Source organism: Stegastes partitus, unplaced genomic scaffold (genome assembly GCF_000690725.1).
Source record: "Stegastes partitus isolate 25-593 unplaced genomic scaffold, Stegastes_partitus-1.0.2 Scaffold198, whole genome shotgun sequence".
NCBI lineage: Eukaryota > Metazoa > Chordata > Actinopteri > Pomacentridae > Stegastes > Stegastes partitus.
Window position 1 is genome coordinate 14,610 of NW_007577929.1, and position 24,943 is coordinate 39,552.

General features: G+C 41.5%; 1 protein-coding gene across 1 annotated transcript in view; it reads left to right on the forward strand.

Annotated features, from left to right (window-relative positions):
• Positions 1 to 263: 263 nt before the first annotated feature.
• tsc22d3 (TSC22 domain family, member 3) overlaps positions 264 to 24,943 on the forward strand; it is a 37,248-nt gene continuing 12,568 nt past the window's right edge. Inside the window, exon 1 of the mRNA XM_008280542.1 lies at positions 264 to 1,017. Coding sequence (XP_008278764.1) covers positions 677 to 1,017 — 341 coding nt within the window. The 5' untranslated portion in view covers positions 264 to 676. The remainder of the gene's footprint in view (positions 1,018 to 24,943) is intronic.

Genomic DNA, 24,943 nt, shown 5'->3' on the forward strand with positions numbered 1-24,943 from the left:
CCCTCCCTCTCTGTCTATTTCCCTTTCCTACCCACAGCACACGCATGGGTAAGCCGAGAAAGAAAAGAGGGAGGGCCCAGTGCCTGTAACCGGCGATGCTTTTTACCAATCACAGCGGTTTCCCCACCCTCTCCGTCTCCCTCTCTGCCTCCCTTCCTCCCATTTCTGGTCCCTCCCTCTGTCTCTAGGCACGCCAACCTCAGAGAAAAAAAAAAAAAAAAAAGTCCAGGGAAAAAAGTGATAAGCAGCAAGCAGCTTCTGGGTTTTGCTTTCAAGCGGACTCCTGCTGAATCGGTGTGAGTGAGTGTGTACATGTGCGTGTGGCGCGTTCACTCTTTCTCCTGCCACAGTAGCAACACACTGCAGCGGCGTCGGGCCTGAACAAAAGGCTAAACGCAGCAGAGCCACAGGAGGGGAAACTCAGGGATAGAAGCAGAGTGGCCCAGCGTGACTGCACTTCTCAGGGAGGAACTCAACCTGCCATTTAGCCCTCCTGGCCTTGGAGTGGAGACAGGACGGTGTACCAGACTGGCCCAGGCTGCCTGTCTGAGGAACACACCCTGTTGCTGACAGGTGTGTCTTTCACTTTGTCTACCATTTATATAGCTGAGATCCTCTACTGAAATTCCTGCACCTGCCCTGGGCGTCTTTCCTCTTCATCCACCTGCTCTCCAAGATGTCAGACGATGACTGCCGCTCGCCCATCGGCCTGGACTGCTGCAGCTGCTGCCTGGACCTGGCCAATGGCGGTGATGACTCCATATCCAGCAGTCCAGCTCCGGGCCTTGGCAGCACAGGGGGGCTGCCAGGAAGCCCCACCAGCCCCAGTGTAAATCACTTCCGCCAGCTCCGCAACCAACTGATGTACCAGAACCTCAACACGGACAAGCTGAACAACATCATGAGACAGGACTCCCTGGAGTCAGTGGTGAGGGACCCCTGCTTCCTGCTCAACGAGGGAATCTGCAACAGCAACATTGACCAGACCATGCTGTCCATCCTGCTCTTCTTTCACAGGTATGTCTGCTGTCCACTCATCATCACCACCTGCTTATCTGATACGCTAATGACCGAAACTATGTCTTTCGTAAAATTAAGAAATGTGAACTTGAACTTAAAGTCATTCATTAGCCCCTTCAAGGCGCGTTCATCACAAACTCCTCCTTTTCACAGATGGATCTGCATGTCAGATCTAATCACAATATGAAGAGCATATTCTGTTCAAATGAACCAGATGGTAAATGGATGCTAATCAGGTTTATTGGATCTTCAAAAAAAGCTGACATATGTGTTTACAGCCATGGATTAAGTATAGGCGAGGAGGGGTGCATTCATTTTGTTGAAATGACAGTTTCAAAGCACCTTATGAGCTTCACAAGAGCGTGCACGACAACATATTGGGATTTATTGGCAGATTGTCAGATTTAATTCGGTTGCAGGCTGACAAATGAAGCACTGTGCTTTTTATGTTAGTTCGCATCCAAAAATAATTGGAGTGTAGATCCAAAACATTAAACAATAAACAGGCAGTTATTCACCTCATAGAGCCTGTTCACGTCCACATATCCACGTCTTTCATGCAGCATATGTTACACAACACGACTCCTATAATGATGTGTGTGCGCTATACAGTATTAACGCTCATGTGTTTTCTTTTCGTGAAAATATCCAGCTGAAGGGCAATTATTGCTATTTGTAAGACATACAATATGCTTATAGATTCACCATGCTGTAAGGAGCTTTTCTTCTAAACAACTAAACACTATGTGGAGAAAATGAAGCCAGAGAAGAGAGGTAAACAAAGTCTAACCTAGAAAGAATGCCTTACAGAAACACAAGGTTATTCAAAAACAACAGTTTGTTGTCATATTGATTCAATTAAAATGATCTTTTATAGCTAGAGGTCAATTAAATCTGGCCTGACTCCTTCTCTTGTCTCTGCCAAACAGTGTTAATAAAACACTGTTTGGCAGATCACTGCACAGTGTTTGTGAGGAGGAGAATGTCCTGCTACAAAGTTATTGCCAGTTGGACAGTTTGTTTGGCAGCTACTGTCAAATGACTTCAGCCTCAAATTAACAGTTACCATCTTTCCAGTCGACTACAGTTTTGCTGAACTACTGAACCCGAGCCAGCCGTATGTAATTACATATGGTCCGTCTGGTGGCGATCGACGGCGAAATAGCTGTGAAAACGAATATAACATGCATGTTATCAATGTGAGAGCCACCTTTGAGTGTCGTAAATTGCAAAGCTGCCGTGATTTGTGTCAGTAAAACAGAGATATGTGTTAAAGGATCACAACATATCAGAAATACACAGGACATGTGATAACAAGTGGGGTTTTCTTTACTGTTTGTGGTGGTATAGAAGTGAAATCCTGATATCAGAACTGACCTTTGGTTTCACACCTACCAGTCAAGGCATTGATTTTCTACAGACTATTGATAAGGCTGTTCTGACTTTATTTAGTTTTCCAACCAAATACTGAGGCTGAATCTTCACATGAAAACATAACCTCCAATTCCATGTGCGTAAATGTTTTTAAATGTAAGTTTATATTTACGGGGAAGTACATTTACAACTTTTAAAACATAAATCATCCTCTGGAATGTGAATCCTCATAAAAAAAAAAAATGCAATCTGATTGACATGAAAACTTATCAGGTGAACCCACCTTGTCTAGTCAGATAAAATATCTTTCATTAATGTCTGTCCTGATAAAGTGTACCTGGAATGAATGTGGCAAAGGTAATTATTACCATTGATCCAGTTATGTTCAGGTGTTATCATATCAGTAATGTTCCCTGGCCAAGACGCGCTATCTGTATTTTATCAAACTTCTCCAGAAGCTGGGCTGCCTCAGAAAATCCAGACAAGTTAAATTTTAACCTGCCTTTACTCTCCTATAGGTTTTTAAGGCTGTTCTTATCTTCTGCTGTGATAATTTAGACTGCATGAGTACAGACTGTACAACAGAATCAAAACTGTTTACTGTGGCGTGCAGCTGATGGAGCTGATGACAGCGATGATTAGAACTTAACAAGGTTTAACTTCATTTTGCAGCTTTTGGCTGTAAAAGCTTATCGGGGCTAAGCTCTCGGGCTGTATTAGCTTTTATATGACTCGTTTAAAATATCTGACAAACTATGAAGCAAGGCAAACTTCTGTCTTCCCAAGACGTTGGATATAAGCTATTTGGAGAACTTCCACACTCACTGTATTTTTTCCATGTGACGAGTTACATAACAGGTGCTTAAAAGCTCATTAATTTCACACCTTTAAAGGCGGTATTGTTCTTGGTCTCCTCATAGCTGTTGCTGTGAAGCTGCATAATTCAATAAACAATCTTTTCTTGATTTATTTATGATAGTGAGGTTGTGTCAGTGTGATACTGTCACATAAAGAACAACAGTGAGGAAACTTTAGTTTAAGTACTGCAGCTACAAACTGTGCTTTAATTCTGTATAACACTTTCAACATGCCTTTAGACGACTCGCATAGGCTCAGATGAGTTATTATTCCCTACATTCACTGTTTACATTGTCACAAGTTGAATAATGTCTGCTGGTAGGACTTTGTGAAAGTGTAAGAGGCTTCTCTTTTCAGCTGCGCTATTCAGACTTAGTCATATATATATAATTTCTTACGTAAGTACCAATATTTTTTGACATTTCTGGCTTCAAGGCAACAATTTTTACCTGTGCCATTGGCCACTGTCCGTCTGTGCCAGCTCAACTGTTTGCCTGACAAACAGAGCCTTTAGCCAGAACACTTTGTCCCTGAACCTTCCCTCCTCAAGAGGGAATCAACAGACATGAATCATGTGGCTTTCATGGACAGGCTTTCTCACAGGATTAAAACATTGATTTCAAATGTGTAGCCTTGTGGTTTTTTCATGCAGAAACACAAACACACTCATTCATTCGCACTTGTACTCACAGTATAATCCTGTCAAGAAAGCCGCCTTGCTGAGCTTAAGTTTGCAGAACTTCATGCATTTTTCAAGCATTCACTTTCGGAGGGCCTGGCGTCTGATGAAAGCCTGGCTGAGGCTGACAGGCTGACCTCACCCTGGGTGGTCAATCTGCCCAGCAGCTATCATTCTAATTTGCCACTTGTTAACAGAATAAAATGTTCAGCATAGCCCGAGGAAGCATGCCAGGACATCTTTTGGACTTGTTGAATATCAGTAAGAGCCAGTGGCAGCAGCCAGAAAACTTGTTATGTAAATGATTCAAGGGTCAGAGAAATGTGCTGAAAGGAGAATTTCAAGTCATAAGTCCTACTTGGTGTTTGAGGCAGTGCCAGAAACCCCCCCGAGGGCCACTGGATCTGTGATTTCCACCGGATAAAACCAGAGGAAATGTGTTGATTTTCTTTGAGGCTTAGAGGACTACACTTGGCTGGAATGAGAAAGGTACTTCTGCACACCTTCACCACAGGCAGCCAGTCACTACTTAGCAGCCACTAAACACCGTCACCTGCCAGGGTGAAGAGGTGAAGAGCCTGCAGCGATGACACAGACATTTATCACAGATCTTCAGGTCTGTGACCAGCCAGTCAGCTGGTAAGCAGTCAAAACACAAGAACTTCAAAACCAGCAACAGCACGAGAAATGACAAGAAGTGTCAAAGACCTCATAAAATAACTTTTCTCTACAGAAGCTACAAATGTGAGTGTAGGACAGGGCTGAAGAGGAGGGATGTATCCTTGAGAAAAGATTTACAGACAAGATAACAACAGTCTCTCTATTAAATCTATGTATTAGGTAATGCAAAGATAAGCAGGCTGTCATCTTCCTTTCTATTACCCACAACTGTACAAAAGTTCAAACAGTTAAGCGTTTTTGCTGGAAAAGTGTTTATATAAGCTGCTACACCAGTGCAGGCAAGAAGCTGCATGATGTGTGTAAGGATGGAATAACTGTCATCTCCTGATTCTAGTCTACAGACTGAAAAAGGAGAAAGGATTTTCCAGCCGTGTAGGGAAACACTGTAATTTCTTTGTCAGGCTAATATGACTGTCAGTCTGTGAGACAGGATTTGTGCTTTTGTACAATAAACTGTACAACAAAAGGCAGCAAAAGGATTCTGACAGGAGAATCACAAACTCTGACTGAGTCTGATTTTCCGCAACAGTTTATCCTTCTGACATTTTGTGGCCCAGATCAACTGACCCCATTAGAGTGGTTAAGGTTTCTCAATCTGACCTGAGATCACTGGCCGTTGGCTTTGGTCCAGTGGATGACTGAGCATCACCCAGCACTCCCACAATGCAGCGGAGACAGGATCCAGCTGTGTCAGACACCCTGCTGGGTTTTAAAGCCCCATTCTGTGATCCAAATATAAACCACAAAGTAGCTTTGCTACAAGAAGCCCAAGGTTTTGGAGTGAAGGCCTATATTTAGTGATCTGCTGTGGTGGTTATGGAAAGTGTCTTGGCCATGTGTAATCCATCCAGGAATCTATACAAAAGTACTTTTAACTATCCTGAACATTTTCAAAACCAAGGCGTGTCTGTGAAACTACTGGAGAAGCTTCTGTAACCTAAGAACGGATTCCATCTCTGCAAATATTACATAATTAGTTGGATTTCTCTTTGAGTTTTATAACATAAGTGTGAATCAGTAGAATAATATCTCCCTAATCCTGGGTGTGCCTGTTTAGGTAATTTACATGCAGGTCACACCTGAAAAATGGTCTCCTATCAGTCGGGATGAATACAGGGCAGTTGTGCTTGCACAGTCTTCGAGGAATGATGATTTGCATGGAAGACGATGCACATTTTGGGTGAACTCCCACAGAGAACACACTGCACCCTGTTTCACCCCAGACTCTGGATGTTTTAATTATGCATAACTACCTTGCGGCCTTGATGCTTTACTTTTAATACATTAATTTGGAATTTTTTTTAATCTACATGTGTGATCACATGACACACAAATGGAAAAAAATGAGTGAAAACAATATATGAGAGAGAGGAGAAACTAAGGTGCAGATTCAAGTCAAACCAAGACAAATTATATGATTATTATCAGGACTGTTTTGCAGATAACACTGTGGTGGTACAGAAGCCCACAAATCAGTCAGGAATGAAACAATGTGGGCTGAAGTAAACAAATCGCTGTTTCCTCCATATTATATATTGCTTTCTATTTGGCCCCATTTTCCAGATAAGTGAGAGGCATCACTGGAGAACAAAGCACACTCATCACACACAAGCACAATTACAGCTCCATTGTCTAAAAATCAACATGAGTTGTCACAAGCTGTAACAGGCAGAGGGATTGGAATGAAACAAACTACTGCATCGGTGTTGAAATTCAAATTTCATATCTCCTCCACTCCTACAAAGAAATTCCTGGGAGATATCAGTGTAATCTAAAATCCTGCAAAGACACCACACAATACAGTACGAGGGAGGAGAAACGCTATTCTCATTGCTGTTGATAACTTTTCCCATATTGCCCACATAAAAGGCCCAATAACGTCAAACACATCGTTGCTGATGACAGAACCAGTATCCAGTTACATTCTTTTTTTTTGATTCATGGCCTATTTGCAACAAAACACGCAGCAAATTAGTGTCTCTTGGTAAAACATGTCCTACAGAAGTCTGAAGACAGCTTCATGAACTGCAGGTGGCAGAGATGTAAACACAATTATTGGCAAGAAGGCAAAGGGAAGGATGTCAGGGTGGGAGAACAGATTTCATGGCCAGGCAAGTTTTAGGAACCAACACCGACAAACAAAGGCCAACGAAAGACTGAGCAGCGTCAGGGGAGGGAGAGAGGAGTCAGAGGTAGGCTGTCAGACAGGAGGCCGGAGCGAAGACAAAACATAGCCAGAACTTGCTAAAAATAGCAGGCCGTTGACGTTTAGTGGAACTAAGATATAGGCCGACTGCAGATGTCTGTGGTAAAAGTCGCAACATTTTTCTTTAGCTACAGGAAGTCATTTCTTAGTAACGGAAGAAAGTTAAAAGGCCTGAAAAGTGTTTGCTTTACAGTCGTTTTTATGAATTTCCTCAATAACATAGGCTTTGACCACTTCTTGAAAGGACACTATCTGGGAGCGGATGATTGATGAACAATATTAGAAACTGCTATAACACGTCGGTGTATATTTGGCGCGTTTGCACCTTGATTTTATTACTGAGAGACCAGGTAAAGAGGGATAAACAGTAATAGCTTTTTAATGGACCTGCTGGCTTCCAGCCTGGTTGTTGTGTGACTGTGTGAACAGGCTGCCCCTGGTGCTCTGCCAGAAGATGCCTGGAACCACCAGTGAATGGTTTTAGGCAAGCGTCTTTAAAGTGATGATCTTGTTGCTGATCTTCCTAAATACACAGATGCAGACAGTAAATGCCGTTATTACCATCCTCTTTAGCAGACAGACACCAGCTCAGAAATCTAAAGACACACCCTGCACCACAGGTTGATGCAACCTCCTGTGGACTGCCTTTTCTTTACAAATAGTGCCGTTGTTCCGTGTTCAGTTGCCCCTAGCGACATGGCAAACATAACATCTGCTTTAGATTGCCGTTACAGCATCTCTACTTTCTGTGCATGTAGTTTCAGCAGAACCTTCAATATAGTGTTTGCATGACTCGTAATATCTTCTCTTTCCTCTTATTGGCATGATGCTGCTTTGTTGTCATAGCACAACAGACCTACTAGAGTAAAAACAGGTTACGTAAACTGTGTTTCACAGATTAACAAATGCATAAAAAATCAGCAATGTGTAGCTTTAGGTCAGCCCAGTCTCACACACACATGCACACAAAAGTATAATAGCTACATTGGTCCCTAAAATGTAGGATTTTCACAGAAAAAGATTGTAAAATTATGAGATGGTTGCATTTTTAGAGGCTTTTCTTTTCTCATCACCCTAGCAACCTAGAAAACAAACACAGCTCAGTGGTTAGCATTTGCACGGGTATATTTTAACCCAAACCACTTAACCAAGTTGTTTCGGTGCCTGAACTCAACCAACTAGATTTGCAACAAAAACACAAGAAAACAGAAACTAAATATGAGACGAGAGAGACACTAAAAACAGCGACAACTGAAAACACAACAAAGTGTTAAAATACTACGAATAAAACTCCAGTCTTCTGGGTAAAAGTGCTGTAACCGCTACACCTTTGCAGCTTCCTAATGTGTACTTTGTGCTCTTTCTATGCACAAAGTAAAAGAAACTTGCGAGTCATGTCACATGGATGCAGGCCAATAGTAAACAATAGACCAAAAAACATGGCCTACATCTCACCATTTTGATAAACACGCATTGTGAAACCAACCTGTCTTGTGCTATGGACCTACATAGCTATTGCACTTTTCCTTGTGACTTTGTGTTGTGTGGAAAATCGTTTTTTTTTTCCAAACTTAAAGGCCTGACTACATTTAACATTTTTCTTATTGCCAAAATCCCATAAAAAAAAACACCAAAATCAAGGAACTAGTCGTACTGCCAAGTACTAACTGTGTTGCTAAAACCTAACGTAGCTCGACCACTGTGCCACAGAACTCCATGTTTGCCAAAAAACAATTAAAGCACACAATAAACCAAACAGTTGTGCTGGGTGACATTTTCCCTCATTATGACAAACACAGATGTTGTGATTTATTTTGATGTGCCACCCTAGTACCATAAAGATTTCCAAGAATAGAAATTCAACAGCTGAAATAGTCTCCAAAATACACTACTCACTCCTGTTTGAGACACGTTCGCTCCAGAAAAAACCTACCATGATTTATTTTAAAAAGTCATCTAGTCCCTCTGAAAAATGAATCCCTATGTTGATGATTGTTTTCCATAAATGTATGTTTTCAGCAATGACTTCTGTCCAGCTATACAGAGAGGAAAGGCAACTTCAATGAAAATAAATGTACACTGTGTGAATACATTTATTTTTTTTGTGTGAGGGGTGCAAGCCAAATAAGTGTGTGTGCAGGTCCCTCAGTTTTTGGCAACCGGAGGCTGCTTTCCAATCGGTTGCTTCAGATTTTCCAGGCGAAGGGGACTCCAACAACGCAAACGTACACATGAGCACATTTGCAGAATACAGTACACAAAGGTGACCCATTGCATTATGCCGTTGTTGACACATCACTGCAGCAGAATCCAGCTAAGCTCTTTTGCCCCGACTGTCTGAGTCCACATGAAGTATGTACCAGTCGCGGATTAGAAATCTATAAGTGACACACATTGTCATCCAGGTCAAATCCTCAAGATCAGGGTGTGCTGCGAAACTCTTTAAGAATTACGAGAAGGAACTGATGACCTCTGTCTTATCCTTGAAAAAGAAATGACTTGTTAAAATGCTTTGAGTCTATTAACACTACATACAGTCGTCCTCAAATGTATTCATACCCTTCCATTAAAGAAAAGGAAAAATTCACAGTAGTCACTCAAATAACTAGAAACTGAAAAAAAAAATTGCAAAATTATAATTTAGTGAAAAAGGACATTGCTTTTATATTGTGTTTGGGAAAAACAAACAAACAAACAAAAACTGTCCCGGACAAGCGAGCACACTTTGCTGATGAGCAGTGGGCCAAAATCCAAATACCTGTCAACAGGTGCAGACGTCTGATTGAAAGTTACAGAAAACACTTGATTGCAGTGATTGGCTCAAAGGTTTGTTCAACAAAGTATTAGTTCACGGGTCCCATCATGCTTGTTTGCTTGTTTTTTTGTCAATTTTTTGTACTTTTGTCAATTTCAACCTATTTCAGTGACAGCTGTTTTTTTTCCTTCTTTATTGGGAGGGTATGAATACATTTGAGGATGACTGTAGTTACTGGTTCTTCTCATCAAAAGTAAAGTCTGCTCTGATTGGTCACAGGCCTGTACGAACACCATCCGCACAGACAACTGTCATGGGTGATGAAATGAATGTTGGTGTATAAGACAGGGATAGTAAAAACTGGAAAACTGAAAATTTCCACTATGTCAAAATTGCAGTTGTTGGGGCTGTGGGCTGTGTTTTCAGCATATCAGCAAAGTCACTGATATTAGCCGATAAAGTGATAAATGAAATATCGGCACTGGCTGGCTTGAAACTAAGAGTCAGGCTAAAAGTTCACAGTTCAAAAATGTTGTATAAAATGAAATTATAAATAATACTTTCCCCAGTTAATGTGCACATTTAAAAAGCATTGTATTTTAGGCTGCATCTGCCAGACCAACAGGAGCAGGCATAATGATATGTTAATTCAACTACAGAAGAGCGCTGATGTTCTCTCTAATTAACTGGAAAAAATCTGTGCACACCATCAGCCAAAAATGATTTGGCAAATCGGATATCAGCAAAAATTCAATACTGTGCATCCCTACTTGTATTGTATTGAAAGTGCAGGATGCCCAAAAAAGCATTTTCCCTGTAGATCACCACGATTAAAGAGATGCCTGTAAAACTGTTGACAGAACACCTCCGACTGCAAAGAATGTTGTGTTGTTGTTGTTTTTTTTTTTTAGCAATCCACAAAAGTTTACTACTTGTAAAGCTTTCAGAGAAGTTAGTTTTATTTGTGTGTTGTTATTTGAAGGTAATAGACTTGAGGCAGAAAAAGAACATGTGGGCGGGGCAGTGGGGAGAATACTAGTGTGCATGTGCATGGGAGGCACTAATCAGAAGCTAGAGAACTTTGTTGGTCTGTGGTCTCTAAATTTAATCATTATGGCCAATAAAACACTTACTTTGAAAAGAGAATTTAGATCGCCTGTAGCCTTCCAGTCCTTATGAGGCATGTCCCCTCTCAAGTTGAATTGTACCTCACCTCTGCCTATTATACATCTTTGGGTCTTCTGCATTTGCTTTGCCAACATCGAAAGTGCTTCTAAACAAAAACATTCCCAACCACCCCAGCGGGAGCCTGGGGGGAATCAGGCACAACATCTGCAACGTGTTTCCATGACAAATTCCTCTGGTAAATATGTTTTCATCTTTCTCTTACATAATCTCAAAGTTAGGATTTATGCACAAACTCTCCAAAGCATGAATTTCACATTTGTCACATCTGATGCTTACAATAACGAAGCAGCAGCTTGCATGGAACGGATTTTACACTGAACCATTTCAGCATATTTGAAGGTGGAATTAGTCATCTTACAAAATAAACTTCAGCATTTAGAGCTAAATTCTTGGCAAAAACAAGCACTGTGATCAACACAAACCCCTGTAAATGGATGGGAAGGATTTAAAACCCTGGTTCCTTTAAGGTCCTGGCTCGGGAAATGAAAAAAACAAAGTGCCTTTACAGAATGAGAGGAGGAAACCTATGTATCTAATCTCCACATAATCTGGTTATAGTTACTGAGACATACTGACTAACATTTACCTGCATTGTTTTAAGCACTAAAGGTACTGTTTTTTTTTTTTTCTTTTTAGTACACTGACTTATTCCTTGTTTCTATGGCAAAATCCTATTATTTTTTTCTTTATGTATAACCACAGGGTTGCACTGGCCTCAGTTGTGATGCTCTGCTTCTCCACATCACTAAAAATAGAGTCAAGAAGCGCACTGATAAAGACCTGTCTCCCAAAAATTACACTGCTGTTCAACTAAACTGCATTTTCAATCATGCAACCAGTCATGTATTCTGGTTGATCTGATCATGAAGCAGCAGTGTCCCCTCCTCTTCCCTTCCCTTTTCTCCTTCCTTCAGTCCTATTTTTTCCAGACTGCCCTGAACTACAGCCACTTTATAGAGATTGTAATCGCCCTCTCCCGTGAGCTCTCCATCATCATTTTGGCTTCCTCACACGTTATTTTTTGCTAACTGCTGTTTATTTACTGACTAGTGTGCAGACTTTCCGGCTTTAATCATCTAACGAGAGCACACATCTTGAGGTTGACATAGAGGAATGGTACATTTATGTGCTTGTGTGTGTTTCATTATGATGAATTAGCCATGTTGAGCAAGTTTCAAGACTCTGTGAGTTGAATTTGATGGTGTTCTGATGGAACGCCCACGGAAGGAAGGAAAAAGTCATTTAAAAACAACAGCCCTACTTTTATTAGTTATGAAATGGCTGGCAGTGTTGTTAAGTTGTAAGAACACATGATTTGTAGGACTGATTGTGCAAAACCACTGGAATTGTCTTTTAATAATGCTTAGGTCATGATTGTTATCACGTTGCAGTTATATCATCCAATATCCAAACAAAGTTTGTAGCGACAATTTATGGAGAGCGCTGTGGTTTCTTTTGAAATCTCTTTGTTCCGAAGCCCATAGGGCTTAGCTCAGCCGCACAAACATGACTTCAAAAAAATGGGAAGAATTTCATCAGGAAGTCCATTGAAAAATAAATGCAAAATGAAAAGAATGACGAGGATCTCTCCCGTTGTATAGCAGCTGTGCGCAAGCACCTGTACAAGTTCAAAATATGAAATATTTTAACAATGTTCTCAAAAAGAATGCTTCCACAAATACTTCAAAAGAGAGAAGCAGTACCACCCATCTATTGAAATCCTTTCTTTCATCATGCTTCATGTTTACATAGCTGTCTTTTTCTTTCCCACTTTTATTTGTCATATCTCTTGCCCCTGTCTTTATCCTTGTTTTTCTTCCTCCCTGGCTTTTTCGTCATTCTCTTATTCCCATTTCTCCATTCAACTTGTCCTAGTTGGCAGCTGTTGGAATTATATAAGTGTGTGGGAAGGGGGGGTGGTGGGTTGGGGTGGAGTGGCCACGGCTTGTGCTCACTGCCTTATCTGTTTGGACCATGACTATGGCGCCTAATTAGATAATAAGGAAGCCTTCAGCACTTACCACCACACACACTTCCCCACACACAGTCCTGCACTTGAGAGTGACTAATAGCATCACAAACAGTCAATATAACAATTAAACTAACTTTAAATAGTCATCAGACACTATAACAGCTCGTATAATGCTTGATATTGAGGACAGTGCACTGTGCTTTGCTCTTTTCATCCTCCTGTATGATGTGTCAGGCAACATAAAATATCGGTGTTAGTAGAGTAGAGTTCATAATGTAGCTGAGAGAAGCTGAAAAGATGGAGTTATTAGACTTGTGCTCTTCATACCACCCAGGCCGAGAAGTACGAGCTGCTGGCTGAAGGGCAATAAAATTTTCATTCAGCGCTGGTTTCATTAGCATGGGAAACCCACTCTTTTTCTGACTCCGCATGAGAAGTGAGAATGTGGTAACCCACCCTGCTACCGAGGGCCAAGTTAAAGTTTGGCTGAAACAAAGATCAGTAGATCTGGAGTGGAAACAAATGCTTTTCATGAGCATATTGTTGCCCTTCACCGGGGGGAACAAGTGATTATACTGCCTGCATATATGTATGTTTGTAAAAGCCTGAGAGACTCTTTATGTAACTAAATTGTAACAATTTCTACAAAAACTTGCTTTGGCACAGTTTCACTTTCATGCCTGGAAGTGGCCCCTGAATGGACTGGCATCCCCAGGACTTTATCTAATTAATTTTGATGCTTGTTCCATCTGTTTCTGTGTGGATGCGTGTTTCATAATCCCAAGTGTTGTTATCCCACACTGGATCCGTTTTTTTTTTTTCCCTTACCACAATAGTCGACCACACAATGCAGCCAGACAGTGCTTTTGTGGAACGGGTCTGAGGCAGGCCTATCATTAGCCTATCTTATTCTCCCCGGGCACTTTTCACAAGCAGGTTGGGTACAATATGTACCCTGAGTGCATGGACATATAGGAAGAAAATATAAAAAAGAGCCTGAAATGCACATAAAATTATGATGCACACTGTAATTCACCTTTCTTCAGCTCAAAGCACAAGCGAACATGTACAGCCATATCAAAAGAATACACACACTTACACTAACTCCTACAATGTCTTTGAGATTGCGAGGCGTGAGGTTGGTGCTAAGCATATTTAAGCAAGGGTGTTGCCACAATCTATTACTGAGAAGTGCTCCTGGGAAAGAAAAACAATCGCTTCTCTGAACTTCAGCAGGTCGTGAAGCCATCTCCTTCCAGGACGCGGCAAAGGTTACAGCAGCTGGACCAATCACATGTTCTATTTTTAAAGTTACTGGACATCTGCAGTTTGGTAACACCCATGTTTTTCTTTTCTGACTGAACTTCTGTGTTCTCTAGTAAACAATTTTTGAGTTCTTGGGATGGAGGTGTAATTTCTGAGCCCTGAGTTTCCCAAACATTACTCTGCTGTCATGCAAAGGGAAAATTTGTAATGAGCTTGGTATTAAGAGGCATCAAAGAACGTAATTTTGGTCAGGGGGTTCATGTCAAATTGAGTTATATGCTGTTTTATATGTTGTTTTGCCACATTAAACAATTATGTAATGTGGGTGTTTTAGAGTAAATGTACATTTAATTTAAATTGAAGGGTGTTTGACATCTGCTTCCCATCACATCATACCCTGATTTAATCGACAGCACCTATGTGGCGCTTTAACATTTAGCTTAATTACAGCTTTCGGAGGTGTTTATTTAATTCTAAAAAATGTGTCACCCCAACAACACCCATCTCACATCTGGGAACTCCTGTGTTGCACTCTCATCTTTAATTGCATCATTAAATCAAGTTTTTGCACAACCTTGACACTTTACGCAGCTGTTAAGGTGGGAAACTGAGCGCAGAACATGTGAGGCAACCTGCTTGGTGTAATGTGTTTGTTTCATCACATGCATCCAAGCTGCTAACAAACTATTTTTTTCTTTAGAAACCAAGGAAGCTTTGTTCCTGTGGCAAAAACAAAAACTGGCATAAACTGAGTATAATATTACTGACACTCTGAATTAAGGTTACAGTTTACAAGTGCCAAAAAGCAAAAAAAAAACAAACAAACCCAAAAACAATCAATCAAACTCTGACATTAAGGTAATGAATATGGTTTCCTGTTTGTGCTCGGTGCTTCCAAATTTCCAAAATCACTCTGGCTTTAAGAGTTTCTGCACAACTGAAAAGGGGCTTTGTGGGTAAGAGACAGAAAAATATAACAGAAAGACAGAAATTGGAAGAAGAATAAAAAGAAAAATTAACTGAAAGAATAGAAAAAACAAACAAAAAAAAACAAACCCAAACTGAAACAGGAAACAAAGAATGCAGCAGAAACTTTGTAATGTACTGTTTTTTTCCCCTGTGATGACAATGCAGTTATGCCAAGGACTCAGAGAACATGAAAACAGAAAGCTGATTGTATCAGCATTTTCTTGCTCACAGCTGTCAGTCCTGACATCAAGTCAGTTCACATAATTCTGACTGAAGAAAGGAGACGAATGCCGGCCTGAGGACCACTTTGGGCCCACTGGCAGACAGCAGTCGGGGGAATGAAAAGGTGGACCTGTTCTGCCAAGCTCTTTCTCCCTGTCTGCTTGCCTTTCTGGCAGACAAGAGGCTGTGCGTGAGCGAGGAGAAAAATGAATGTGTGCGCCAAGTTTCAGGGAGTCTGTGATTGTTTCTGGCTGTTCCCCAGCAGAGAGAGGGAAAGAGCGAAAATAACAAGATGCATCCTGTCCAAGCCCTCACTTCTGTCTTTGTGTCACTGCCTTTAAAACAGACAGTTGTACCAAGGAGCACTTTGGGACAGTTGCATCGGATGCAGCACTTTGCCTCACTCCGCTGTCATCTTGCTGCACCATCACAAGCAGCAATTAGCACCAGTGACATTAAATGACCTCCTTCTGCATTCCTTCCAGTATGGTGTCATGGAGACGAGTGAGTCACAGATCCATCATTATGTTTGCAAGCTGTGTTGTTTACTCAGTCTGAGATGAGGCTAAACAGCAGTCCTCTGAAAACATGTAGATGCTTCTGGAGCAAAGTCATAGAGTTTCTCCATGCGGGACTTAAAAAGCAGCGCGGCCAGTGCCAAGACAGCATTGGAGAGACAAAACTCTGATGAAAACTCTCTTCCCTTCCCTCTCTTCATCTGTTCCTCCCAATTATTCGTCCTTGCGTCTAGCAGTGCACACAGATTCCATACAGGCTGCCATCCACATCCTTGACACAAGCCTTTCAGGGGCCAGCGATGCACACAAAGGCCTATTTATTACCAGACTGAATGCAAGGTGTCATATAAGGGGAAGTGTAGGCTGCACTGCTCTGGCAGAGAACAGAGAGGGAATTTATGTAACACTGGAGGTCGTAACCTTTCAGTACTTGTGAGCCGCCGGTGTGGAAGTTGGTTTGGGTCAGGAGGTTTTTCTTGCGTCAGTGGAGGCGTCTTATGCTGTAGAAGAGTCGGAGCCACACAGGAAGACTGACAGTTGTCCCCCACTTCACCTATAAAGTCATAGCTCTCTGTTGAGCAGAGGTCAGCCTAAACATGTCAAGTGAAATGAGTTTCTAGCAGTGCAGATTAAACGGATTCCAAAAGAGGAAGAATAAAAACGGATATATATGCGGCATATACTGTAAGCAACAAAGTGGTTTTGTTTTTTTAAGTTTTGAGTGCTTTTTAAAAAGCTGTTTTTCATGCTGCTAAAGTCACTCACATCTACAGGAATCCAACAGGAAAACATCTGAGTGGTGCATGACTCTTTCCCTCTTTCTCCTACACATTTCCATCTGTCAGTTCCACACACTTGCTCTGCCTGACCTTAATGTTTTTACTGATCCATCACCCTCGGGCTTGTTTAACATAATTTAAGCACAGCTTTGCTGCAGGCTGCTCTCCTATGCCAGGTCATGGTGTGGGAGGGAAACAGTGCACATACAGAAGAAGCTGTTACAAAACTTTGCTTTTTTGTGTTGAATGCTGATGAGATATCAGCATTCTTGGGCCAGAATGTAAAGTTAAAACCACATGTGCAGCTTATTTAGCATAGAGCAACTGTGAGGTTCGATGTAGGCATCTAAAGTAAATTGCTGATCTCCACACAAGAAAGACATCTGCGCAGGTAAAGCAAGTAATGGCTGCTATTCAGGCGTAGTTTTCAATTTCAAAAACAGATTTAACTGTAAACAGCAGCTGAGACAATGCTGTCAAAGTAAATGATGCATTGATCAAAAGGCCCATGATTTTGATAAATAAATGTTATGTACTTGGAAAAGAAAAGACATTAAAAGAAAACTATTTTCCGCTACAATATCTTTGAAGTGACATAAAGAGAAAGCTAAACATTGAAAGAAATCACACTGCCATCTCCAAATCCAGTCTGCACTCCCTGCATGGGGGATGAGGGATGTCTTGGATTAGAGCCTAGAAGTCTATAGGTGAAAGCTCTGACCCCTCAACCATGAATAATCTGAAGGTGTTTTATAATGGCCAAGTCAGGACAGTATCCTGTTCTCACCAGAGGTTACATAACAAACAGAAAGACACAACAGTCCGAGAAGTTTGCCAGAACATAGACAATCATGCTTTTTTCCATGATTTTGTGAGCAGATTCTTCAGTTTGAATGAACGTGTTTTTATCTGATCCATTTAGTGGTTTGTCTGAGCTGTTTGGTGTATTTCTAATGCTCTTTTTGTTCATGGGCCCACTTCCTAGGCCTCCAGAGGGAAAGGATGCTATTGTAGCACGTATCAGTGGGAAATTCAGAGAAACACCCTGATAGAAAACAAAGTCTCATGCTGTTATTCTATGACAGCCAGCAAGATGAAGATATAAAAGAAAGAAAGAAAAAAAGAAAGAAGGGAAACAAAAACAGCTGAAAGACAAGCAAGATGCTTCCGCCTATTCATATTCAAATACGCTTTCTAGAAGGAGATATCAGATTCCGACAAGGCGGGACTTGTCCCGTGAGTGTTTTGTTTTTCTTACAATATTAAGTGGCAATGATATCTAGGCCATCGCATGGAAAACCGCATCGCTAAGCACCTCTTCTGGGGCACATCTTTTTGGGAGAGTCTTTCATTTCACTCTCACGTTGGCATCTTAACTGGCATTTGCATTTCACTGAAACCAAATGCACTGCTTCAAACAGGATGGTCATCGGGGAGCAAGCATTTAGAATTTCTTTAAGGCATCTCGGGGATCATCATTTTCAGATTTGTTTAATATAACAGCAAAGCCCACAGCGCTACTGCAGATATATCTGGTTCTTTTCAGTGTGGACGCAAACTCATTGTTATTTATGCCAGGGCTTTAAAATCTCCGTTACATCACTTGTTTGTGTCTTTTAACAGCTGGAGAAACCTGATGTGTATTTTAAACAAGCCTCCACTTTGTCTAAGGCCATGATGGTAATAACAATAGAGCGCAGTAATTCTAACAACTGTTAGTCTGCAGTGACAGTCTATACAGTCTATGACACCTGTTTTCACCAACACAATGAGACGTGCTGTAGGACAGATTAACGACTTAGATTCTTCTTATCATCTTGATCCCATGATAAGAGGCTAACATGTTTTGCAGATGTCTGCACTGTTGCTCCTGCACAACATCCTACTGAAGAAGCTCTAGGACGTGTCATTGTAGAAAGTCTTGGTGCCCTTAAAGCATGTCAATACAGTAGTTGCTATTAAACAACATTTTGCCCCGTTAAAACAATCTGTTGGCTTTTTGTAAAAATCATGATCATGTGAAGAAGCATTCTCCTAACACACCAGAGGAATGAGACAATTGGGTGTTTTTTTTTTCTGTTTTTGTCTTTGTCATTTTAAGACTTTATCTCGCTCCCCTTTTTTTTTTTTTTCAAACACACCACCATGCCCCCCTCATATCTCAAGGTAACTATGTTTTTTTGACAGTTTACCTTAAGAACTGGGAGTACAGCCAAAGTCTCCTATCAGAGGAAACACTGCTTGACAACAGCTGTGAAAGCCCTCTCCTCCCTCCCTCCCTCTTTCTCCTCCTCTCATTTTTTTTCTTCCTCATTTTTACGTTTTCCTGTTTTGGTGTTTGGTGGCTCTCTTGCTCAGTCTTTGATACAAAGCAAAGGAGGGAGCTGTCCTCAGGCGGCACGGTGCAGACAAACAGTATCTGGCGAGCTGTGCTCTCGTGAAAGGTGATACTGTGGGTTCTTGTTATTCCACCAATTTGTGTGTCTGTCTGCTCCACAGCCATGCATCTTTCACCTGAGCAGAGAGACAGTGGAAATTAATACAACAAGAAAAACAAAAAAAAAAGGGAAATAATCTTTATGGTCCCACAGTCACACAGTGTCCTTTCAAGCAGGAAATATTGCCTCAAAGTGTGGTGTGATGTGTCTCCATGTATCTATAGGAAATATACATGTCTTGCAACACTTCCCACACACCCATGGGTGTGTGAAAAATGTTTAGAAAGCCTCTACATAGGTCATGTTTGCAATGTATATTGCTAAAGCTCATCCACACACACACCTATATGTGTGTATTTGTACAAAGTTGTCTATCCAGTCAAAACGAGAAAATATCTACAAGTTGCTGCATGGTGTTTTGTTTTGATGTTCTGTTTTTAACGTTAATGCTTTATGTTTTTAACAACAAGGTGGAAGGGCATGACCAGGCAGCATCACTATGTTACTCAGGAACACAGCCCCGATACGGTACAGCTGCAGAGCAAACACAGATATCTATATGTACAGGGCTGATGCCGTTCCACCATAAGTTCATATGCTGTTCACAGTTATACAAACACGGCGCTGTCTCACACTCACACGACCTCTCGTGGCGCAACAGCAACACCTGTGCCAAGAAAAGTGGGTGAGTGAGTACCAGACAACAACTAGGAATATGACAAGACAGGTCAGAGACAGGATAATTATCTCGAGACGAAGTCAGGGTTAGGCTGTCCTGTGGCATGCAAGTCAGATAGGATTTACTGCAACGTGGAGGGTGTGAAAGGACAGGAATAACAATAGCTGCTTGGGGAGGAGGTGTGCAGGGCAGACAGAGAGGAGGAGCGAGATGAACCCAACAAAAGAGCTGGATGATGCAGACGGCAGGACAGACGACTGTGCACAAGGTGGCAGACAAGGCACACTAAGTTACAAAGCTAAATCAGTTGCTTGGAGGACACTGATAATATATATTCATCAAAGATCCATCCATCCATTATCTATACACCGCTTGATCCTCACTAGGGTCACGGGGGAGCTGGAGATTATCCCAGCTGACTCAGGGTGAAGGGGACACCCTGGACAGGTCGCTAGTCTATCACAGGGCTACACTTAGAGACAGACAACCAAGCACACTCACATTCACACCTACGGACAATTTAGAATCACTAATTAACCTCAACATGTTTTTGGACTGTGTGGGAGGAAGCCGGAGAACCCGGAGAGAACCCACGCTGCACGGGGAGAACATGCAAACTCCACAAAGAAAGATCCCAGGCATCCTAACTGGGACGTGAACCAGGGATCCTCTAGCTGCGAGACAAAGGTGCTAACCACCATGCTACCTTGCAGCCCCTTTCAAATATATGCCTTTCTAAAAAAAATAAATATATATATATATATATATTAAAAAATACACACACTCCTATTACTTTTTTTTAATTTGCTGAGGGGTTTGCATTGTAAAGGTTGGCTGATAGCTTGCAGGCACCACACTGGGCTCCCTCCTTTGTGGTCGGGCTGTAATTACAGTCTTTACCCAGAGAGAACACCACAGTCATTAAAACAAGTGTGAAGAAGACAATCAGTCTCAATAGGGTGAAAAACAGAAAAACAACAATAATGACTTGTAGATATGTATCAGGCGTTATCACGGGAACCTGTGAAATGCACATTTCTGTTTCAGTTCTGCAAATCTCCAAAAATAGTTCCTCAAAATACCTTATGTAACTTAACCGACATTAGTTTCCCTTATGATCCATAGGTTCATTTACTGTAATGACGAAGCATGCCAGACGCTGAAAAACAAAGTTGCTCAACTTCTTAAGATTTAATTCAGATGACAAGAAATCTCACACTGAACCAGTTCACTGGAAAAACAACAAGATCACATTTCTATTTGCAGTACAAGAATCACTGATGATCACAAAACTGGGCATGTTTACTGTTTGACTAAAGTAAGCTGTAACTGTAGCCGTCTGTCATAAAACGTGCTGGCACACACCTTTGTTTCTGTGAAATAATTCTGCAACAACAACGCCTGGCAAAACTCTCCCGCAGCGTGCTCTTGTGTTATTGCAGGGTTGAAGCCAAGGACAACCCTGGATCAGTATATTTTTCCGGAGTGCAGTGCCCGAGTGTTTGACCTTAACGACCTCCCTCAGTCTCCTTCCTTCTTTCTCTAGCGTCCTCTCGAGATTGCTTGATTGCTTTCTACATACTACATACATGCTTTCTAATACTCAGTGCTGGACAGCGTACAGTATGGGCCTCCCTTGTTACTCAGACGCTGCATTTTATACTGTACTCCATTTCCACGCGTTTCTCCCTCACCTTGCTGTGTCGGCACAAAGCTGCCGTGCTGGTGAGAACCTCGTACATCACTTGTTGATCTGAGCGTGAAGATAAAGTGACAACTTGCTGGCTATCAGACATTGCTTACGAGGGCAAATCTGTCCACCTTCAAAACAATAAAGGGCTCTTACGTACTTCTTCTTGTCAACAGGCCAGATCTGATTAGAGATTTTACGTCAGCCTCAGCTTTCATCGCAACAGATCCTCATCTTCTTCTATTATAATGGACTTTTGAGAAAGGGTTTGATTGATGACAGAGAAAGACATTTTCAGAACTGAACTGTTTGAATGTTTTGCTAGATCTCAGCTTCTAGTGTTCTTAATCCTTATAACTCCAAGAACATTTCTTTCTAGGGTGTATTTAATCCAGTTTAGTAAGATCTCCACCTTATGAAAGGTGCCAAGTTGGTTAAGTTCTCTCCATTTCAACGTCTTAAGAATGTGAGAGATTGCCTGCCAAAGGCCATAAATGTGCGTGTCCAGACAGAGACAGAAACAGAGTGTGTAGCACACTGGCGTACTTGTGTGTCTGCATGCGCGTGTTTGTGTCTGAGCTTTGTGTACAATACATCAGTGACCTCAAAGTTCGATGCATACGCAAAAGTTTGTTTCTGTGTATGCGCGTCTACGTGTCTTGATGCATGTTTGTTCTTTTTGCTAGCATACATAGGTAGGAATCTTTCAGTGTTGTTGCTTTCTATGCTTGAACGCACACTTTTACTTGCATGGGAGTGTGACCAATGAGCGTACTGGTGTGTGCGTGCAGAACAGAAACAAGAGTGTTCTGCGGTTTCATAAGTGAACTTTGGACCTCTTGGGTACACGCTGGAGGCAGGCCAATTTAGCCTACGTTGTTTACCTGAGCCTCCACACAATGACTGGGATGGCAAATCGTGTTTACTCACTCTTCTGTGCAGCTTCGAAACCAGGAAACTGACAGCTGAGAGAGGACTATTTGTCTTGTGTATGCTGACCAACTCCAAGTTCAAGAGTCACTTCAAGTGGACGTATTTCCTGTTTGGTTCCAGGAAGAGAACTTGAAGCTGTCAGACAATCATCTACCGTGTAGCCCTCAGTTTTAAAGTACTACTAATACTAATACTCAGTGGCAATCACAGCACTTTTTGTGTGCTTGTATTAAAAGCAGCAAATAAAATAGAGCATGTCACATCCTCTCATTATTTTTTAAATTATTCAAAACTGTTTTTTTTATTTTGCAAGTTGGGAAGCAAGGATGCTATTAGTATTATCTTTAACAACTGCAGCACAACATGGTAAGTCAAAAAGTGGCATTCATTAAAAATGTTACTGAGCTGTTGTTGAGGGGTCTTGAAAACAGACAAACTATCCTCATTTGCTCTGTCACAGTAATGCTCAAGCAGCTCAAAGGAGAAAGAAAACTACCGTGATGGAAGTGGCATCTCTGAAGTCAGTGAAAGCAATACACTGTGATGGTGTAACTGCTTTTATAGTGAACTTGTTGACATTTCATGTTGCAATATTTATTTATTTATTTATTTTCATTCAGCAATGGTGCCAAATATCCTGAAGCCAACTTCGACAAATGGGCTGTGACCAAAAAAGCAAACAAAAAAAACCCAGAACCTACAGGACCAGTCAGTGAGGTGTACAGGAATTGCGTCTCTGTGTGAGGGGCAGGCCTTCTGGCTCTTTGAGGGCAGGATAGGCTGGGGTTCCTGTAAACTCCCAAACAACCTTTCAGCTCGCCGCTCCACGGTGCTGGATATCATCATGTTCCCAGTTTATTTGGATCGCATAGCAGAGTTGATACAGATCCTTCCCCTGACTGAGTCACATCCTGAAATGCTGCTCTCGTGTTACAATACAAATCCTGATGAATTGATATCAGACATAAGAGTAAACAAGGGTTGAATATTTGAGCTCGTTGGAGACCTTGACCTGCCTGCGAATGTAGACGAAGCTTAACTCAATCCTTATTTTACTGACTGACATGTAGCTGTAACCTTGGTTAAAAAGGGTTTAAGAGAAGTGGTGTCTACATACAGTGTGACGTTGGACAGACTTGAACTTTTCTCTTTAAAGACTAACTTCAAGGATTCAGGCTGAGCTCAGTTGGACTCCCTTCTTTTCAGATGGCTCGTACAAGACATTAGACACTACATCAGCACAGCAGAGGGAGGGCAAGCTAATGACTCCTAGTTAATCAATAGCCATGTACGCATCTCCACAGTTGAGTCAGACTTACATAAACTGTCTGCACAACAACAGTTAATACACTGTTACAAACTACATGTACGGGTGCCTTACAGTCGGTTGTATAACAGAATGCAACTTTGCATGATTCAGGCGTGCAAGCACGGAGATCAGCAGCAGATGTTGGAACAAACCATAGTAAAAACTGTACATGCAGCAAATGAGGAATGGACAGCCATGCACGAATTCTACATAAATATACAGCAGTGTAGCATGTCAGAGGAATATATAATTACATGCACACACCAGTAATTACAAAACTTATGAAAGCCTTACATCATAAAACATCAATGGTTCTTTATGTAAAATTATTATATCATTCATCTTAATGAGACAGATAAATCATGCTCAAGACTCACATTACGGTAATTACTTTTTTCTTTTTTAAGTGCATTGAACTTAACACTAATACGTCCTCATTACTTTTCTAGAATCGTGCCAGTGATGGTATAATATGTGTCTTTTTGGCTGACACATTGGTTTTTATGTTGTCTGCACATTGATAGATGACATCTGGACATACATTTCACTTTTTCTCCTGAAACAAATGCATTGGCTTTCTTCTGTTGACCAGCAACATGGTTCCTTTAATGACTCGGTGCGAGAGGGGCCTGCACATCTGGCCCTGTCCTCGTCTGTCTCAGGCTGTCCTCTGTCAGTAGGGGATTCTCACCACGCAGACAGCCTGAGGAAATATTGTGTACACCATGTTCTCTCCGGCTTCGGCTCTCCTCTCTGGTTGCATGTGATCTACACTGTACCTCTGTGGGACCGCGCTGACCTATTGCCCCCGCGGTTTTTCAAACTCCGGAGTTGAATGGTTTTAATCCGTGATGCTATTTGAAAGGGAGAGTTATATGAGGTGTTGAATATACATGAGTTCCCAGTTGCACAGCTGCACGTTGAGTTATATCAGGTTCCCTTTTGAGAGAAAGCAAAAGTGGCTTTTTTTTCTTCATTGAATGGTTTTAATGCAACTGTACGGCCCTGCTAAATTTGTGGCTATATTTACATATGAACGCGCCGTAGTTTGACGCCCTGCTGTACAGATTCTGTGTCTGCAGCAATCAATCAAGAGTTTTCAATTGTGTTGCGTCAAGTTGAAATACAAACGGGGGGGTAGATCCCTGGAGTGAACATTAAAGATCTGCAGGGTACATTCAATACAAATGAGAAGTGGTTCTTATTCTGTTTCTATTTACATTCTAAATCCTGCTTGGGACACTTAGAACAGTGTTAGCTTGCATGTGTGTATATAGATGTTCCATTTATGTATAGGTCTGTCCCCAGTCTATTTAAAATATCATAATAATATTACCATCTAAAAGCATTTCTGCCCTTTGAAGATGCAACATATACGCCTCTTCCATATAAATCTGGTTTTATAAA